The sequence below is a fragment of the Xenopus laevis genome, chromosome 1S (assembly GCF_017654675.1).
Source record: "Xenopus laevis strain J_2021 chromosome 1S, Xenopus_laevis_v10.1, whole genome shotgun sequence".
Lineage (NCBI taxonomy): Eukaryota > Metazoa > Chordata > Amphibia > Anura > Pipidae > Xenopus > Xenopus laevis.
Genome location: NC_054372.1, coordinates 199,974,863 through 199,996,638, shown reverse-complemented (window position 1 = coordinate 199,996,638; position 21,776 = coordinate 199,974,863). Strand labels below are relative to the sequence as shown.

The window sequence follows — 21,776 nt, the reverse complement described above, 5'->3', positions numbered from 1 at the left end:
TCTCAGGGGGAAAAATATATATTTTTCTCATTATTAAAATTTAGTTCCCATGGCCTTTAGTATTAAAGTTTAAATTTAAAAAATGTGCATGCCCACAAGGGCCCCAACCCCCTCTCTGGGGTTTGTTTTATCCTCGGAAGCAGCAGGTCACAGCTAGTGCTCCCCCACCCTGGGATCGTCACCTTAACTTTCACAGGTACAGGTGATGGGGGCATGGGTTGGGGCGTTGGTACATAGGTACAGATCGGGGGCTACCTTGGGGGCCATGTCTGGGCTAGCTGCTGGTATAGATGGAAGGGGCTGCCTTGGGGCCTTGATGGCTGCTGGTACAGAGGGGGGGCTGTCTTGGGGGCCATGATGGCTGCTGGCACAGGTACAGATGGGGGGGGCTTGGTGCCTGCAGTACAGTATTAATAAAAATGGATGGCTGGGCCTGGGCTCATTGCTGGCTGCTGGCAGTGTGTCAAAGGTACAGATGGGGGGGGGGCTTGGGCCTGCTGCATTGGGGCAATATTGATGGCTAATGGCTGCTGGGCTGGCACAGGTACAGGTGGGATTATAGTTTAAAAGTTTCATTCAATAATGTTTCTTATATTAAAAACCTGTAATGGTAAGGTGGGAAATGCTAATATAGGGGGATGCGCAAATTGAAACCCTTGCCTAGGGAGACAAACTACCTTGGCCCGGCTCTGGGTTCCTGCTTCAAAGAAAGCTTCACTATTGCAAACCACTTAGCTGAAGATAATGTTAGCAATCAATAAACAAAGGTTTGATCTTAAAGTCAAGTACAACGAGTTGTTACCAGATGACAAAGTGTTACTGAGAAATTTAGGAGTATTGTAAGGGAGCTGCCTGGGATTCCTGAGTACAAAATTAAGGATGCCGTCCCCTCTAGCAGAAGCACAGGACTCCTGTACCACCACAAGGAAGAAAATCAGTGCTTGATTTCTTGCAGTAACAGATTTTGGCTACTCTGGAATCTTTCAGGTTTAAAAATCCCATCAGATGAGAAGGGCATCGGCAAGTTGATTCAGTCTTCACCCAATGGGTTCAGTCATTTTGGCCTATAATGCAGGTCCAGATTCACTCATTAGGTGATCTTACCATGTATGGCCACATTTACAGGAATAGAAATAAAGATAAATTACGGTTAAAAGATTAACAGAAATCTAAAGTCCAAGCAGGAAACTCACCCCACCCTGTGTGAGAGGAGGAGATAAAACAAGTCCCACTGGTTATAGAGAGAGAGTAAAGTTCAGTTTCGTTTCTTGTTCCTGATTTCAGTGATGGCGGCTGCTGATCTGAGAGACGAGCTGAGCTGCTCCATCTGCCTGAGCATTTATACTGATCCTGTATCCCTGCCGTGTGGCCATAACTTCTGCCAGGTCTGTATTGGGAAAAAATGGGGCACCAAAGTGGACAGTTGTCTTGAAAAAACATCTTGCCCTAAATGTAGAAAAAGATTTAAAAGGAGACCTGAACTGACAACAGACTGGAAGCTGCGTGACCTGGTGGAGCGATTCTGTCTGACTGAGGCAAAGTCACGGTTGTCTGGGATTCCCTGCTCCTACTGTGACTCCCATGTACCTGCTGTTAGATCCTGTCTCCTGTGTGAGGCTTCTCTGTGTGATACCCACCTGAGGGGGCACAGCAAGTCAGCAGAACATGTACTGACCCAACCCACTGACTCCTTTATGGGGAGAAAATGTTCTGTACACAATGAGCTCCTCAAGTATTACTGCTGTGAGGAGTCTGTCTGTGTCTGTGTGTCCTGCTGTCTGGCCGGAGAGCACAGGGACCACAGGGTGGAGCTGCTGAGTGAGGCCTCTGAGAAGAAGAAAGAGACACTGAGGAAAGTTCTGGAGAAACTGAGGCCAGAGAGAGAGGAGACTGAGAGAGGAGCCCAGAGACTGCAGGAGCGCAGGAGAGAAGTGGCAGAAAAAGCAGCCGGTGAGACAGAGAGAGTCACTGCCCTGTTTAGAGACATCAGGGAACAGCTGGAAGCCCTAGAGAAGCGACTCCTGAGTGACATCTCCAGCCAGAAAGAGAAGCTCTCACTCACACTCACTGATCTGATGGAGCAGCTGGAAATAAAGAAGGACGAGCTGTCCAGGAAGATCCGTCACATTGAGGAGCTGTGCAACATGGCAGATCCACTCACTGTCCTACAGGAACGGGAATCACATGGAGCTGCAGATAATGAGGGGGGCAGAGAGAGACATGATATAAAGGTCCCTGCTGTAGGGGATCTGGATGTGGATCTGATCTCAGAGACATTACTCACAGGTTTAGCTGCCATTGTGACTGGGGTAAAGGGAAGGATCTATGGGCAGGAGGCTACAGACCTGTTACTGGATATAAACACGGCTCATAATCTTGTATCTGTATCAGGGGACAGGAAATCTGCTTCCTACTCACTCACAGACCAGCGTCACCCACAAACCCCAGAGAGATTTCAGGTTTCTCAGACTTTAAGCAGCAGGAGTTTCCCCTCAGGGCGACATTACTGGGAAGTGGAGGTCAGTGAATCAGGGGACTGGAGGGTAGGGGTGACCTATCCCAGTATAAAGAGGAGAGGGGGTCAGTCCTGGATTGGGAATAATAACAAGTCCTGGTGTTTGTGGAGATCGAATAATAAATATTCAATGAGACATGACAGTAAAGGCACAAAGTTACCCCACGTCCCTTCCTGCAGGAGAATCAGGATCTCACTGGACTATGAGGCCGGACGTCTGTCCTTTTATGAGCTGAGTGAGCCAATCAGACACTTACACACCTTCACTGCCACATTCACTGAGCCCCTTCATGCTGCATTCTGGGTATGGTGGGATAATCATGATGGTGCCTGGGTGAGAATCATTAGTTAGGGAACTGCCCAGCATTAAAGGGGTTGTTCACCTTTGAGATTAGTATGATGTAGCGAGTGATACAATTTGCAATTGGTTTTCATTTTTTATTATTTGTGGTTTTTGAATTATTTAGCTTTTTATTCAGCAGCTCTTCAATTTGCATTTTAAGCAATCTGCTTGTTGTTATATCTGCATCATTCAGTGTGGGCTTAATGCAAAGATTACAAATCCAATTTGCAGTGGAGATTCAGTTTTATTCATTGTACACTTCTCATTCCTTCCTCTGCTTTCTCTCTCATGTGGGCGCCATGTTAATGTTGGGCAGTCAGTCCTGTCTCTAGATGGTGCCAGATTGTCATGTTTTCAGTCTGTTGCCTGATTATTTTGGGATGGACAAAGGCTGGACATGGGGCCACAGATATCAGACTGACCCAGTTGAGGTTACCACCTAGCTTGTATATTAAGAGCTTGACTTGTATAAAAACCTGCTGTAATTAGGAAACAAAGATAAATAGATTCAATTATAATAAGGGGGATTTTTTTACAAAAGGTGCCTAGTTTATCTGCTGTTATAGACTGGCAATGTTGCAGGTTTTGGGGGGAGTTAGATCCTTTGGGCCTAGGGGGGATATCCAGTCTTTAATGTAAAAATGCAATGAACTTTTTCTGTAATATACAGTATATTGAAAAAGATGTGTCAGTTACTGTAAAGCTATCAGAAGTTATAGAGACTTTCATGCCTTTTCCTTGTTGTGACAAGTAACGTCTAATATGATTATATTTGCAGTTGGTGTGGGGTTTTCATATTATGCGCAGGTAATGTTTATAATGCCATGTTTATAATGTTCATAAGTAAAACACAATGAATATCCTGTTAATGTTTTCCTTATAATCAGTGTTTCTAATGATTAATCTGCTTTATTAACAGATTGTCAAATGGTAAATAAAATTTAAAAAAAAAAGACTCCATTATAATCAAATAATAAAAAATTTGAAAAATGTTTTTTTTCCTGTGTATTAATAAAACAGTAGCTTGTACTTGATCAGAGAAGAAACTGACTTTAGTGAAACGCGTCAGGTGTGACATCACGCCCGGTCTCAGCAGTGAGTGAATGTACAGGTGGAACATACGGGAGAGGGAGACGCCGGCAGAACTCATCTCTTTCTATTGTAAAGATTCACCTCCATGATCTGCACTATAAGACTGGATTGTGTGATATGCGCTCAGAAGTGGGACTTATGTAAGTGCAATAAGTTTTAAAACCTTTTAAAAAATAAAGGCAAATTACACTATGGGCGATGTCCCTGCTTTTTAATGTCTTTACATAACAAGGAATACCCTGGAGTTGATATTAATATTATGTTTTGAAATCAGGAATCTTGTAAATTGTCAATCCCAGCAGAGAGTGGAGAAGTTTTACTGATTTTTACTGATTGAAGAAAACATTATTGCATCTTATTTATTCTTTTCTTAATCTTACCTTTAAGTACTACAAGCACCTTATTTGACTTAGTTATAATTGTATTTTGGAGACAGCACTTTGTAGAAATTACTATAGCACTTTAGAAAACACATGAAAAATCTGTGCATAGACTTTCTATGGTTCAAGACACACACACTGCAACACTTTGGTGACTGCACTGAATATTAACAATATTGCACTGTTCTGTTCTGTTCTGTTATTTGTTTTTTTTCCATAGCCAGTGGCACTGATCTATATTTGTATCTAAACTATCTTGAGAATCCATGCTAACATTTACTAACATTTCCTGGCAGAGAAAAGGGGGACATTTTCTTTTTACCCCAATCGACCCATATCATGTGATATTTCCTGAGACCTGTAGCACTTGAGGGGTTATAATTACATATTTCTTCCAGCATAGCTGGTAATGGTTTGGGCCTGAACAAATTGGACATTTTATCTATGTAGATCGTTGTCACAAATATATCATACAAAGAATAGGGTTAAAGGATAAGTGAACATTTAAAATAAGTGAATGTAAAACTGATGAGGGGCTATTCTAAGCACTTTTGTCATTTGCATTCATTATTTATTTTGTTTTGATTCCAAGATATTAAGAGATACATGTACTGTTAATATGAATGAATTTTGTTACAACAGCGCCACCTGCTGGTCAGTTTCCCACCAGTCTGACCAGCAAGTAGTCAAGGAAGTTGTCAGGAGAAAGAAAGAGGCTGATGTTCTTCTGCTTAGGAAAGATGTGAGAAAGGTTTCTAATTTTATTCCTAAGAAGAAGAACACTCACTTCTGGCTCACTTCTGATCAGAACTGACATTAGGAAGCAAATTAAGTGTATTAGTGACAATGGCACATAACAATGATTAGAAATCTCTAAAATACAACGTATACCCTATATTCTGTCTAATAAATAATACAGGTGCATCCCACCGCTGCTAAGGAGACATAATGCCCACATGTAACATGGGTTGTACTGTCGGCTCAGGACAGACTTAAGGTGGAGGAGGGAAACTTGTGAGATTAGGTCTTGTTATTTAACCCTTTAAGTGCCAGCAGAATTTCACATTTTGGTTACGCGAAATGCCAGCCGTTTTTGAAACATTTTGTGCTCTCTCACTTTAGGGGCATTTTCTGAGGGGAAACCTATAGTTTACCTAGGAAAACTATACATTGTTTTTTTCGGTAGAAACTGAGCTTTCTAAATCTGCCTGAGTTTTCATGTATTTCCACCTGTGCAAAAAAATTTATAGTGCTAAATACCAAAAAAAAAAGAAAAATTACCATTTTTCATCGTATATCAATTTATACCAGAAAAATATTTCATTTTACGGATGAAAATCCAACTGATTTGGAAAGCCTTATGTCTCTCGAACGTGCCAATACCAGATATGTATAGTTTTAGGGAGATTTAGGACTTCTGTACCTCAAAAACTCCCGGCAGTATATTGCCGAATTTTGAAAGCACTAAGGCAGAAAACGGCATGCTTTAGATTCCAAGGCCAAAACTCCTGAAACCGTAGGTTTACCCCAGAAAACCATACATTTTTGAAAAGTACACATTCTGCCGATTACAAAATGGGTAACTATGTCTCTCTACTCCCAACTACCAAACATAAAAGCTTGTCTGAACATAGCGGTTTTTCAAAAAATAATTCAAAATTCTGAAAAATCATTTCAAAGGTTTTATTTTGCTGCTCTGCATATCCCAAACTATATTAGGTACCAAGAAAAAGCACCTGAAATATGATTGCCAGGGGTCCACTGAACAGTTTGATAGCCATTATGCATAGGTTTACCAAAGTATCTGGCATTTAGAGACACCAATATGAAGTTAGCACATCCAAATTGATCAGGACTTTACTTCAGCTACTGAGAAATCAACACATTGACTGCATTTTTTGTGGGGTAAAAACACAGAAATATATGTTTACCCCCCAAACCCATATATTTTTGGAAAGTACACATTCTACCGAATCTAAAATGGGTACCCATGCCTTTCTGCTCCAAACTACTGAGTCGCAAGGCTTTCCCAAAATTATCGGTTTTGGTGAAATATGTGAAAATTGCCTCAAACCTTCAACTTCTCAGCACCATATCACCCATGTATCGTTATGCACCAAGAAAAAGCACCCTAAATATGATTGCCATGGTTCCTCTGAACATTTTGGTGGCCATTGTTCATAGGTTTACCAAAGTATCTGGCATTTAGAGGCCCCAAAATGAAGTTAGCGCATACAAACAGTCCCGTGGGTAACTTCAGCTAATGAAAAATCAACACATTGACTGCATTTTTGTGGGGTAAAAACACAGAAATATATGTTTACCCCACAAAACCCATATATTTTTGGAAAGTACACATTCTACCGAATCTAAAATGGGTACCCATGCCTTTCTGCTCCAAACTACTGAGTCGCAAGGCTTTCCCACAATTGTCGGTTTTGGTGAAATATGTGAAAATTGCCTCAAACCTTCAACTTCTCAGCACCATATCACCCATGTATCGTTATGCACCAAGAAAAAGCACCCTAAATATGATTGCCAGGGTTCCTCCAAACAGTTTGGTGGCCATTGTTCATAGGTTTACCAAAGTATCTGGCATTTAGAGGCCCCAAAATGAAGTTAGCGCATACAAACAGTCCCGTGGGTAACTTCAGCTAATGAAAAATCAACACATTGACTGCATTTTTGTGGGGTAAAAACACAGAAATATATGTTTACCCCCAAAACCCATATATTTTTGGAAAGTACACATTCTACCGAATCTAAAATGGGTACCCATGCCTTTCTGCTCCAAACTACTGAGTCGCAAGGCTTTCCCACAATTGTCGGTTTTGGTGAAATATCTGAAAATTGCCTCAAAGCTTCAACTTCTCAGCACCATATCGCCCATGTATCGTTATGCACCAAGATAAAGCACCCTAAATATGATTGCCAGGGTTCCTCCAAACAGTTTGGTGGCCATTGTTCCTAGGTTTACCAAAGTATCTGGCATTTAGAGGCCCCAAAATGAAGTTAGCGCATACAAACAGTCCCGTGGGTAACTTCAGCTAATGAAAAATCAACACATTGACTGCATTTTTGTGGGGTAAAAACACAGAAATATATGTTTACCCCCAAAACCCATATATTTTTGGAAAGTACACATTCTACCGAATCTAAAATGGGTACCCATGCCTTTCTGCTCCAAACTACTGAGTCGCAAGGCTTTCCCACAATTGTCGGTTTTGGTGAAATATCTGAAAATTGCCTCAAAGTTTCAACTTCTCAGTACCATATCACCCATGTATCGTTACGCACCAAGAAAAAGCACCCTAAATATGATTGCCAGGGTTCCTCCAAACAGTTTGGTGGCCATTGTTCCTAGGTTTACCAAAGTATCTGGCATTTAGAGGCCCCAAAATGAAGTTAGCGCATACAAACAGTCCCGTGGGTAACTTCAGCTAATGAAAATCAACACATTGACTGCATTTTTGTGGGGTAAAAACACAGAAATATATGTTTACCCCCAAAACCCATATATTTTTGGAAAGTACACATTCTACCGAATCTAAAATGGGTACCCATGCCTTTCTGCTCCAAACTACTGAGTCGCAAGGCTTTCCCACAATTGTCGGTTTTGGTGAAATATCTGAAAATTGCCTCAAAGTTTCAACTTCTCAGTACCATATCACCCATGTATCGTTACGCACCAAGAAAAAGCACCCTAAATATGATTGCCAGGGTTCCTCCAAACAGTTTGGTGGCCATTGTTCATAGGTTTACCAAAGTATCTGGCATTTAGAGGCCCCAAAATGAAGTTAGCGCATACAAACAGTCCCGTGGGTAACTTCAGCTAATGAAAAATCAACACATTGACTGCATTTTTGTGGGGTAAAAACACAGAAATATATGTTTGCCCCCCAAAACCCATATAGTTTTGGAAAGTACACATTCTACCGAATCTAAAATGGGTACCCATGCCTTTCTGCTCCAAACTACTGAGTCGCAAGGCTTTCCCACAATTGTCGGTTTTGGTGAAATATCTGAAAATTGCCTCAAAGCTTCAACTTCTCAGCACCATATCACCCATGTATCGTTATGCACCAAGAAAAAGCACCCTAAATGTGATTGCCAGGGTTCCTCCGAACAGTTTGGTGGCCATTGTTCATAGGTTTACCAAAGTATCTGGCATTTAGAGGCCTCAAAATGAAGTTAGTGCATACAAATAGTCCTGTGGGTAACTTCAGCTAATGAAAGATCAACACATTAACTGCATTTTTGTGGGGTAAAAACACAGAAATATATGTTTACCCCCCAAACCCATACATTTTTGGAAAGTACACATTCTACAGAATCTAAAATGGGTACCCATGCCTTATTGCTCCAAACTACTGAGTCGCAAGGCTTTCCCAAAGTTGTCGGTTTTGGTGAAATATCTGAAAATTGCCTCAATGCTTCAACTTTCCAGCATCATATCGCCCATGTATCATTACGTATCACAAAAAAGCACCCAAATTGTGATTGCCGGGGGTCCTCCAAACAGTTTGGTGCCCACTGTGCATAGGTTTACCAAAGTATATGGCATTTAGAGGCCCCAAAATGAAGTTAGCACATACAAATTGTCCTGTGGGTAACTTCAGCTAATGAAAAATCAGCACATTGTCTGCATTTTTGTGGGGTAAAAACACAGAAATATATGTTTACCCCCCAAACCAATACATTTTTGGAAAGTACACATTCTACAGAATCTAAAATGGGTACCCATGCTTTTCTGCTCAAAACTACTGAGTCGCAAGGCTTTGCCAAATTTGGCGGTTTTGGTGAAATATCTGAAAATTGCCTCAAAGCTTCAACTTTCCAGCATCGTATTGTCCATGTATCATTACCAGCATAAAGCATCCTAAATATAAACATACGGGTCTACTAAATAGTTTGATGCCCAATGTGCATAGATATACCAAACTATGTGGCGCACAGAGACCCCCAAATGACAATATGTATAGACATTTTCACGGCTGACGCGCTGGCTGCTGCAACATAACCACCCGGTGTGTGTATTATGCGACATTAGACCACCTAACAGTACAGAGACCCCAGAAAACCATATATTTTCAGAAAGTACACATTCTGACGAATCCAATATGGGTAAATAAGTGTTTCTACTACAAACTGCCAAACTGCAAAGCAATGCTGAACATAACGGTTTTTATCAAATTTCTGAAAATCGTCACAAAGCTTGAATTTTACCCCATTATATGCCCCACATTTCGTAACTTATCAGCATAAAACATCCTAAATATGAACGCCAGGGGTCTACTGAACACTTTGATGCCCAATATGCATAGATATACCAAACTATGTGGCGCACAGAGACCCCCAAATGACAATACTGTATATACATTTTCACGGCTGACACGCTGGCTGCTGCAATATAAGCACCTGGTGTGTGTATTATGCGACATTAGACCCCCCTAACAGTACAGAGACCCCAGAAAACCATATATTTTCAGAAAGTACACATTCTGACGAATCCAATATGGGTAAATAAGTGTTTCTACTACAATCTGCCAAACTGCAAAGCAATGCTGAACATAACGGTTTTTATCAAATTTCTGAAAATCGTCACAAAGCTTGAATTTTACTCCATTATATGCTCCACGTTTCGTAACGTATCAGCATAAAACATCCTAAATATGAACGCCAGGGGTCTACTGAACACTTTGATGCCCAATATGCATAGATATTCCAAACTATGTGGCGCACAGAGACCCCCAAATGACAATAGTGTATATACATTTTCACGGCTGACGCGCTGGCTGCTGCAATATAAGCACCTGGTGTGTGTATTATGCGACATTAGACCCCCCTAACAGTACAGAGACCCCAGAAAACCAGATATTTTCAGAAAGTACACACTCTGACGAATCCAATATGGGTAAATAAGTGTTTCTACTACAAACTGCCAAACTGCAAAGCAATGCTGAACATAACGGTTTTTATCAAATTTCTGAAAATCGTCACAAAGCTTGAATTTTACCCCATTATATGCTCCACGTTTCGTAACGTATCAGCATAAAACATCCTAAATATGAACGCCAGGGGTCTACTGAACACTTTGATGCCCAATATGCATAGATATACCAAACTATGTGGCGCATAGAGACCCCAAATGACAATAGTGTATATACATTTTCACGGCTGACGTGCTGGCTGCTGCAATATAAGCACCTGGTGTGTGTATTATGCGACATTAGACCCCCCTAACAGTACAGAGACCCCAGAAAACCATATATTTTCAGAAAGTACACATTCTGACGAATCCAATATGGGTAAATAAGTGTTTCTACTACAAACTGCCAAACTGCAAAGCAATGCTGAACATAACGGTTTTTATCAAATTTCTGAAAATCGTCACAAAGCTTGAATTTTACCCGATTATATGCTCCACGTTTCATAACGTATCAGCATAAAACATCCTAAATATGAACGCCAGGGGTCTACTGAACACTTTGATGCCCAATATGCATAGATATACCAAACTATGTGGCGCATAGAGACCCCCAAATGACAATAGTGTATATACATTTTCACGGCTGACGCGCTGGCTGCTGCACTATAAGCACCTGGTGTGTGTATTATGCGACATTAGACCCCCCTAACAGTACAGAGACCCCAGAAAACCAGATATTTTCAGAAAGTACACATTCTGACGAATCCAATATGGGTAAATAAGTGTTTCTACTACAAACTGCCAAACTGCAAAGCAATGCTGAACATAACGGTTTTTATCAAATTTCTGAAAATCGTCACAAAGGTTGAATTTTACCCCATTATATGCTCCACGTTTCGTAACGTATCAGCATAAAACATCCTAAATATGAACGCCAGGGGTCTACTAAATAGTTTGATGCCCAATGTGCATAGATATACCAAACTATGTGGCGCACAGAGACCCCCAAATGACAATAGTGTATATACATTTTCACGGCTGACGCGCTGGCTGCTGCAATATAAGCACCTGGTGTGTGTATTATGCGATATTAGACCCCCCTAACAGTACAGAGACCCCAGAAAACCATATATTTTCAGAAAGTACACATTCTGACGAATCCAATATGGGTAAATAAGTGTTTCTACTACAAACTGCCAAACTGCAAAGCAATGCTGAACATAACGGTTTTTTATCAAATTTCTGAAAATCGTCAGAAAGCTTGAATTTTACCCCATTATATGCCCCACATTTCGTAACCTATCAGCATAAAACATCCTAAATATGAACGCCAGGGGTCTACTGAACACTTTGATGCTCAATATGCATAGATATACCAAACTATGTGGCGCACAGAGACCACCAAATGACAATAGTGTATATACATTTTCACAGCTGACGCGCTGGCTGCTGCAATATGAGCACCTGGTGTGTGTATTATGCGACATTAGACCCCCCTAACAGTACAGAGACCCCAGAAAACCATATATTTTCAGAAAGTACACATTCTGACGAATCCAATATGGGTAAATAAGTGTTTCTACTACAAACTGCCAAACTGCAAAGCAATGCTGAACATAACGGTTTTTATCAAATTTCTGAAAATCGTCACAAAGCTTGAATTTTACCCCATTATATGCCCCACATTTCGTAACGTATCAGCATAAAACATCCTAAATATGAACGCCAGAGGTCTACTGAACACTTTGATGCCCAATATGCATAGATATACCAAACTATGTGGCGCACAGAGACCCCCAAATGGATATATAGTAGATAAAATTTACAAGGCAAAACAAAATAAGGCAGTAAAGAGTGAAATGAAAAAAAATCCAATAAAACCACAAAAATCAATGTTTTTTTTCCAGAATAGTGTTATCGGCCGTCAGAATCACAGTTTGAATATTTTAGCTGGGCCAAACAGGTTATACGGCTAGAAACAAGTGAACACAACATATGCAGAGCTGAAAATGCAATAAAATGGCTAAAAATTCAATAAAATGGCTAAAAATGCACCAAAATACCCAAAATTGCAATATAATCACCGAAATAACATACAAAAGATATTGCACAGTACGGTTAGCGAATACGCTATTCGTAATGGCAATAAAACATTTTTTTCAGCAAAATAAAGAGACGATGCGATAAGAAAAAAAAAAAAAAAAGCCACAATGCCATGTATGTGCGTGTGCGTGTGTACAAATGGTAAATTACATGTTATGTGCGCGTGTGTGCGTGTGCACGTGTGTGTAAGTGCAGTGAGTGTAAGTGACCCCCCCAATCCCCAAAAATGTATGTGTAAGTGTGTGTAAGTGTGAATCTAAGTGTGTATTACTGTAATAAGTGTGTGTTGGTGTGTTTGTGTGTGTAATTGTTGCACTAACCTGAAAAAGTCGCTGAAGACTGTTGCACACGATGTGGAGGGGTCCCAGGAAGACATCTGCGACGATCTGCGTGTCTCTGTGCTGTGGGGGCGGAGCTGATCGGCGCAGTGCAGGCTGCAGCAGCAGGACACGTAAGGAACACGTGCCTGCTGCTGTTTTTGGGCCCCTGGGCGATCGCGCCCCAGGGGCCACTCGATCCCCTGCTCTGCTCGTTGCCTAGGGGCAGGGGATCGAAGCGGAACGGAGCGAGCGGCTCTAACAGCCGCTCCTCCGCTCCAGAACCCGGAAGTGCTGCAGAACGTAGAATCTACGTTCTGTGGCATTTCAAGTTACTTTTCCACAGAACGTAGATTCTACGTTCTGTGGCACTTAAAGGGTTAAATCGAATTGGGAGCAGAAGTAGTAAATACTATTTGTAAGCATGTTGGAGACCTCTAGTGACCAAAAAGAGGCAAAACCACAATCTCAATAATTTCTCCAAAACATGCTATTCAATAAAAAAATATATTTTATTCACATCAGTAGTTAAAAAACATGTATAGTAATCCCTCTAACGCCTAACGCGTTTCATGCTTACCCAGCACTTAGTCATAGGCAGAATTCTGCCTATGACTAAGTGCTGGGTAAGCATGAAACGCGTTAGGCGTTAGAGGGATTACTATACATGTTTTTTAACTACTGATGTGAATAAAATATATTTTTTTATTGAATAGCATGTTTTGGAGAAATTATTGAGATTAGGTCTTGTGTCATAAATAGGAGAAGAGCAGAGGAACAGCACAGGGATTAAAGGTTCTGTAACAGTCATAAATATAAGGAGTGTCTTTTATAAACAGAATTTCAGAGCTCCGTAACCAGAGAGACACAGATAAGATTCCCTTATCAATAATGACACAAAGGGTAAGTGTGACTCACTGCAGCAGTGAGATTCCCGCCATGTATTTCTTTGCTCTCACCGGGCATTGCCAACAGGTCTAACAGCTGCTAGAATTGGCACAGGGTACCCCACTATGTGGTGGCAAGGGATGTTCTTGCCCCAGGTTCAGCGAGTGTCCAACGAGTGTCCAACCGTAGCTTGACAAATTCCCAACCCAAGACACTTTATCACTGGTTCTCTGAGAGAGGATCCAGAGTACGGTGAGGCCTGTGTTATCAATGTGGATGTGGTGGCCCAGTGAGCACCAGCAGGAGTAGTTGCCCTTATCTACAATGTCTCTCAGCTACATGATGACTATGCCCAACACATGGTCCTCTCTGGCAAAACAGTAAATCCTTCACTCACATCTGCAGCTCATAGCAGTTGGATGTAGCAGGGGTCTATGCAGAGCTTATGGGGCACTGGAAACACAAGGCTCTGAAGGTTTATCTAATTGGTTTATGTTCAAAGTCATGAGTCATAAGAGGAGAACGTTCCACAGATAAAAGCACTGTGGGTGCAACAGTGGTGCTACTTTGTAGTGAGTTGAGAAATTCACGTCAGGGATCAGCAGCACACAAGGGGTGGCAATAAGCAGCTTCTGATAAGAGCTGAAATTCTGATTTTGAAATTTAAAGTGAGTCTGGTATATGCTAGCTGCTATTGAGTGAAAAATCCAGAGTAGTGTCTTAATGACCTGAAATACATTGATCTAATGTAACCTCACAACAGCAGTGCAGCAAAAATGTTTGACCATGTCCATTGTTTGTCCACACTCCTTAAATGACTAAATCCATGTTACAAAATTCAGCAAGTTATTTAAACTATGAGCACATTTATGGCAGTTTTAGGGCTGTTCTTCATTAATGAATGTGAGATTCCCCTTTAAGCTGTGAGTCACAATTCCCCAATAGACCTGTTTATCTAAAGGCTATGGGCACACAGGCTGAAGGCTCCGGCTGTTGTCAGACTGTGTATTTCTGCAGGTTGAGAGAAGCAGATCTGCTCATTGCCTCTCACATTGGATACGATTGTTGAAATTGTTGTAGGTAATAAGTGACAAGAAGTAATGTCCATCTTTAATAAAGACAACGACTTCTATCTAGGCTTTGTAAATGGTGAGGACTTTCAGGAAAGGATGGAAGGCTTAACTTAGTAATAAATGGAATCCTATTTAAGGAAGGTTCCTCTATTGTATTACAAACAGATAGGGAGTTGGTCAATATCAGTAGAGTTTTTCTGTTTGGGAGGATTAATACCATATAAAAATGTCAAATGTACCAGTCTGTCTCACTGATTAAGATCAAATTTAGGTTTTGGTATCCCAGGGCACAGGCCCCCCTGATTTAGTAAAAACAATTTGCAGCAGTTGGATGATACCTTTCTTGTTCCAGTAAGGCAGTGATCCCCAACCAGTAGCTCGTGAGCAACAGGTTGCTCTCCAACCCCTTGGATGTTGCTCCCAGTGGCCCCAAATCAGGTGATTATTTTTGAATTCCTGGCTTGGAGGCAAGTTTTGGTTGTATAAAAACCAGGAGTATTGCTAAACAGAATCTCCTGTAGGCTGTAAATCCACACAGGGGCTGCCAAATGGCCAATCACAGCCCTTATTTGACACCCCAAGAACATTTTTCATGCTTGTGTTGCTCCCCAACTCCTTTTACTTCTGAATGTTGCTCACCGGTTAAAAAGGTTGGGGATCCCTGCAGTAAGGAATCAAAGATCTTATCTCAGATCAAATAGGGACAAAAAAGGTGAAAAGTCTATGGAGTAGCAAAGGGACCTCTGAATAGAGTATTTTTCTTAATATCTGTATGAAGGTTACCCCCATTTTTATTAAAATAAGAAGTGTAATGTTCCCTGTTCTAAAGATGATTCCAAATGAAGATTAGTATAAGTCTCTTTGCCTAATATCCTCTCAATAATGAATACACTGTAAGAGAAGCTATATTTACATATCTAAAGCTAGGAATATTGAGGCCTCCAAAAATAATTTTAACTTAAAGGAGAAGGAAAGGCTAAAAGTAAGTCAGCCTTATCAGAAAGGTCTATATAAATACACCAGTAAACCCTCAAAGTAATGCTGCTCTGAGTCCTCTGTCAAAAAAAAACAGCACATTTCTTTCCTTCTATTGTGTACTCATGGGCTTCTGTATCAACTTCCTGTTTTCAGCTTAAACCTCCAGGGCTAGGGCTTGAGCATGCTCAGTTTGTTCCTCTCTCCCTCCCTCCCTTCTCTGCTGTAATCTGAGCCCAGAGCTATAAGTGAGCAGGGAGAGACTCAAGTAGGAAGTGATGTCACAACAAGCTAGTATGGCAGCTGATATCCTAAACAAACAAATAGCTGTTTACTCAGGTGTGGTAGAGCATTCTACATAATAAATATAGTGTTACAGCTTGCACTATTGTGGCTAATCTTTTGGCAATAAACTGCCTCCGTAGCTTTCCTTCTTCTTTAAAGAAATGTTAGTTTAGTTTCTTCCCTTGCCAAAGGAATTTAGAAAGGGCTTAGTGCAATTCTTAAAATCTGAGTGCTTTAAAAGAAGAGGAAGATTTAGCAAAGGATATGATAGTTATGTGAAAATTAACATCCTGAAGAAAGCAACTCTTCCAATAAAGTTAAAGCGGACCGGTCACCTACACATAAAAAGCTGTCTAATGAAAGTTATTAATTATTTTCCTCATTAAAACATCCAGACTTGTTATAAAGGTGTTTAAATATCTGAGCTGTCAATCAAATATAACTTGTTCAACCTCTATTGCCCCATCAGAAAGCCTCAGCTCCACCCCTGCTACTCGATTACTTGCACAGTGTGTAGGGGGATTTCAGTTCAGCAGACCCCTTGGTCTGCCCCCCCCGCGTGGGGTCTGCTATATTATAGTTACGCCACTGCATTCAGAACTTCCTAGATGTCATTGCACTTTCACATTTCCCCTCCCTCTTCATCCTCTATAATTGCATAGGGCACTGTGCATAGGCATTAGGTTCCCCATTCTGGTGCATCACAAGATTTTGGGATGATACACAATTTGTCTTAATAACAAATTGCCACAAAATGGTTCCTGTCTGCTTGATGTGATTGTGTAATTCCAAGGCTGAAGGGAACAAAATATAAATAATAAATGTAGTCTAAGTAAATTTTATTTTGCTCAACTAACATGACAAAAAATAATTTGGAATAATTTCTCAGGGTGACAGGTCCCCTTAAAGATGATAGTTTAACCATTTACTACAGAGATTCAGTGAGTTTAATCAGGGGGATAAGTATATAAGAGGATATGGATATGTCTGAAGGAATATTTATTCCAAGGTACTTAATAGAACTAGTAGGGGATTTCATCTTTAAATCCAAAAGAGTTTGTTTGGGAATTAAACTGTGGGTATTTAGTATCCCTGTTTTACTTGAAATAATAATATAACCAGAAAAGGAACTCTAAGTTTGGTAAAAAGTGAATGTTTTTCTAAATGAACTAAGATGATCTTAGACAATCAAAAGTAAATTGTTTGCACATGCCAACGTATTTAGATGTTTGCCATAATTTGGATACTGTGGAATAAATTTGAAAGATTTAAAAATCGAATCACAGGATCTACAGTTATATTAAAGATTAAGGGGGATAGGGGGCAGCCTTGTCTTGTTCCTCTAAATAAGGGGAAGATATCTGATTCTTTGGCAATAATAATTCTAGCTTGGGAGGAAGAATAAATTTGTTTTTGCAAAGAAATATAAATGCCTTTCAAACCATAGAGTTTACAGCAGTGAAAAATATAATTCCAGTTTACATTAGCACATGCTTTCTCTGTATCTAAACTTAGCAGAGAACATGGAAATGTGTGCTTATTAGACAAGTTAATGACATTGAGGATTGCCCCAATATTCTTAATACCTGATCTCTTCTTAATGAACCCATTTGAGAAGGAGAGATGAAAAAAATCTTAAAAAATAGGGAATAATGTCAGGAAGGACATCTGTCAATCTATCGTCTAAAATGTTTAGAAGTTTATATTTTAAAATGTTGCTTCATCAGAGATTAGGCAATAAGAAGAGGTTAATAAAGGGTCTTTCCCTTCTTTGGGAATGAGTTTGATGTCAGAAACTAGACTGCAAAATGTTATTATGTAGAAAAATGTCATTAAAGAGTTTAGCAAGAAAAGTGGAAGCTTTAAGGCAAATAGCTTTATAAAAAGAGGAGGAGATGCCAACAGGACCGCTAGCTTTGTATTTTTTAAGATTTTTAATTGCCTTAATTACTTAATCCGTAGTAATAGTAGATTTCAGGATTTCCAATTTATTAGGAGAAATTTGGGGTAAGTGGGTTTTATATAAGAAAGCTAAATTATTTTCCTTATTATATAAAGGATGAGACTAGAGTTTCTGAATTTTTTTAAATATATTGGAAATAGCTTTGGGGGCATTAGTAACTCTGTTCTGGCTGTTCTGGCTATTCTTGATCAAAAAGGTATGGGAAGAATTTTTCAAGTCAGGTTGACCAAAGTCTGTTAGGTTTATTACTAAGATTGTGAAGAATAAAAGAAACACGTTTTGTCTGATCTCTCAGAATTTCTTAGAAAATAGTCCGATTTCATCAAGATGGAGGTCCTGCATTCTCGTGTGTTACATTTATTATATTTCTATTCATTTATTCCACTCTGAAGATTGGCAACACCGACATCTGAAGAGGATACACTTGGGACACGTTAGGACCCATAATTGGCTCACGTGACATACTGTATTGTCTGTAAGAAACATGACTGTAAGGGAAATGGATCATTTTCTCCTAAATCTGAACAAATCAGTGTGAATGGATCTCACGGCTTCTGATCTTGGTCCGTACAAAGAATAAATGTGAACGTTGCTAGTCAGATGTAATAGAGCTCTCAAAAAACAGATTGTTCCTGTGGGAAAGTCATTTTCATGTGGATCAGAGGACACAAGATCACATCTCGCCCCACTATGATTAAACGCAAACCCTGTTCTACCCAAACCATGCTCTATCCAAGCCCTGCCTCCTCTCCTGTAAGCCCCACCCCTACCCAAACCCTGCCTCCTCTCCTGTAAGCCCGACCCCCTCCATGACCTGCACTTTTACTTCTCTTGTAGCCCCTTGCCTAGGGTTGCCACCTTTTCCCGCCTAACTTACTGGGAGGGTGTAAGTGATGTTACTTACACATTTACTTGCAATCATATTTATGCAAGGGAAATGAGGACTGTTTTATTTCTCAAATTGGAAAAAGGGCTTGGGCAGCTTTCTTATAAAGAGTATCAGCTCTTCTGCTTGAGCGAAGGACCTGTTTAATTACCCCCCTCCCCCAACACACTTCAGAACCTCTTATTAGTTACAATTGTATCTCAGTGCGGGGGCTGAGTATTCTGTTCTCCTGCAAAAAGCCTCTTATTTAATTACATTTCAGAAACTCTTATTAGTTACAATTGTATCTCAGTGCAGGGGCTCACATGCTTTGTGCTGCTTTCACTTACTGAGCTTAGTTACAATTGTATCTCAGTGCAGGGGCTGAGTATTCTGTTCTCTCTGCCAAAAGCCTCTTATTTAATTCAGTTTCACAAACTCTTATTAGTTACAATTGTATCTCAGTGAAGGGGCTCACATGCTCTGTGCTGCTGTCACTTACTGAGCTTAGGGACCCACTCACAATATACAGTACACATAGAATAGAAATGTCACAATATAAGGCTGATTAGTAATTAATACACATAATTACTACATGGCAGCACAGAAACCAGTGCAATTAGCATCAGAATTGAATAATCAGCAAACCTGTAGCATCAGCTTATATTACAGCCAGGGAAGCTCATTTTCTGCTGGATAATTAGTGACGAGCCCTAAGCTTAGCTTCTCAACAGCCAATCAGAGCCCACTGAGCATGTGAGTGTCACAGACACTTTCCAAGATGGTGACCCCCTGTGACAAGTTTGAAGTCCTGGATCATTGCTGCTATTGACAAGCTTAAACTTTAGCCTCGTGCAATAAGTTCACTGTATAAAATATGACGTTTTTAGCCACATTAATTTTTAGGTTTAATTCTCCTTTAATTGACCCTGTGACCCTTCCCTTAGTGGTTTCAAAGCCTATCAAGCAAAATTTAAATCTCAATGGCCCATTGACAGCACAATTTTCACATGATCACGTTGCTTGTGGCTTCTCACTGACTGGGGAGTTATTGGAAGGGAGAAGTGGAGGAAGAGATCTGAAATAACTCCTTCATTCCATTGGAACCAAACGAATGAGAGAGATTTCCATGAGACTCAGTCAATGAGAAGCGTCAAGTAATGACTTGAGTCTGAGAGTGTAGTTATGGAGTGAGTCGGCCTTCAGCAGAGCCAATACAGTATAATGGTATAGAGAGATTAAGTGCCATGTAGTAAGAGACACAGTAAGAAGGAGGGCCCTGCCCCAAGAGCTTACAATTGGGTGGATAACATACAGACACATATTGGAGGACAAAAGTACACTGGGTCTGGCCATTGGCCGGGGACTGGACTACATTATATAACATTCTGATCTTTATGAAGAGATTGAGAGAGTGTTCCCTGCGAGGGAATTCGGGGCTGGAATCCCAGAGGAGAGAGAGACGACATCACGTAATAACAGAAACACATAAAAACTCATGAATTAATTTGCAATATAACATTTTATTTGTACATTACACAGATACATTTATTTGTACATTGAACAAGTATTAATGACAATCCTCTCCCATTCTCTTCCATGGGAAACAAAGCAGCACCAGGGGGTGGTACAGGGGCAATTCATAGAAGAACAGGCGGAGCCAGACAGACATAGACCTCCTGAGGGGCGGAGCCATACAGACATTTACCTCCTGAGGGGCGGAGGCTATACAAAGAATAAAAAGAAGGAGGCGGAGCCATACAGGCATTTACCTCCTGAGGGGCAGGGAGTGATTTGAAGAAGAACAGGTGGGAGCGGCCAGTGCAGGGGCAGGAGGGGCATTAGAAGTCAGTGCTATTTGGGGCACAGGGGCAATTCCAAGAAAGAGATAGAGGAAGAGGCAGAGCCATACAGGCATGGACCTCCTGAGGGCCAGGGCTATTCAAAGAATGGAAAAGAAGGCGGAGCCATACAGGCATTTACCTCCTTAGGGGTGGGGCTATTCAAAGAATAAAAGGAAGAAGGAGGCTGAGCCATACAGGCATTTACCTCCTGAGGGGCAGGGAGTGATTTCAAGAAGAACAGGTAGGAGCAGCCAGTGCCAGGGGCGGAGCCATACAGGCATGTACCTCCTTAGGGGCGGAGGCTATTCAAAAAATGAAAAGAAGGTGGAGCCATACAGACATGTACCTCCTTAGGGGTGGGGGCTATTCAAAGAATAAAAAGAAGAAGGAGGAGGAGCCATACAGGCATTTACCTCCTTAGGGGCGGGGCTATTCAAAGAATAAAAGGAAGAAGGAGGTGGAGCCATACAGACATGTACCTCCTGAGGGGCAGGGAGTGATTTGAAGAAGAGCAGGTGGGAGCAGCCAGTGCAGGGGCAGGAGGGGCATTAGAAGTCAGTCAATTTGGGGCCCAGGGGCAATTCCAAGAAAGAGATAGAGGAAGAGGGAGAGCAATACAGGCATGTACCTCCTTAGAGGTGGGGTTATTGAAAGACTAAAAGGAAGAAGGAGGCGGAGCCTTACAGACATTTACCTCCTTAGGGGTGGAGGCTATTCAAAGAATGAAAGGAAGAAGGAGGCGGAGCCATACAGGCATGTACCTCTGGGGCAGGGGCCATTGGAAGAACAGGTTGGAACAGCCAGTGCAGGGGCAGGAGGGGTCGTTTGAAGTCAGTGCTATTTGGGGCACAGGGGCGATTCCAAGAAAGAGATAGAGGAAGAGGCGGAGCCATACAGGCATGTACCTCCTTAGGGACGGGGCTATTCAAAGAATAAAAAGAAGAAGGAGGTGGAGCCATACAGGCATTTACCTCCTTAGGGGCGGGGCTATTTAAAGAATAAAAAGAAGAAGGAGGTGGAGCCATACAGGCATGTACCTCCTTAGGGGTGGGGTTATTGAAAGACTAAAAGGAAGAAGGAGGCGGAGCCTTACAGGCATTTACCTCCTTGGGGCGGAGGCTATTCAAAGAATGAAAGGAAGAAGGAGGCGGGGCCATACAGGCATTTACCTCCTTAGGGGCGGAGGCTATTCAAAGAATGACAG

At 41.1% G+C, this 21,776-nt stretch overlaps 1 protein-coding gene across 1 annotated transcript; it reads left to right on the top strand.

Annotated features, from left to right (window-relative positions):
- The first annotated feature begins 1,074 nt into the window (after positions 1 to 1,074).
- LOC121399548 (E3 ubiquitin/ISG15 ligase TRIM25-like) lies at positions 1,075 to 3,850 on the top strand. The gene has a single exon (XM_041580690.1). It carries the CDS (start codon positions 1,287 to 1,289, stop codon positions 2,865 to 2,867), a length of 1,581 nt encoding a protein of 526 aa, XP_041436624.1. The 5' UTR covers positions 1,075 to 1,286; the 3' UTR covers positions 2,868 to 3,850.
- Positions 3,851 to 21,776: the final 17,926 nt, after the last annotated feature.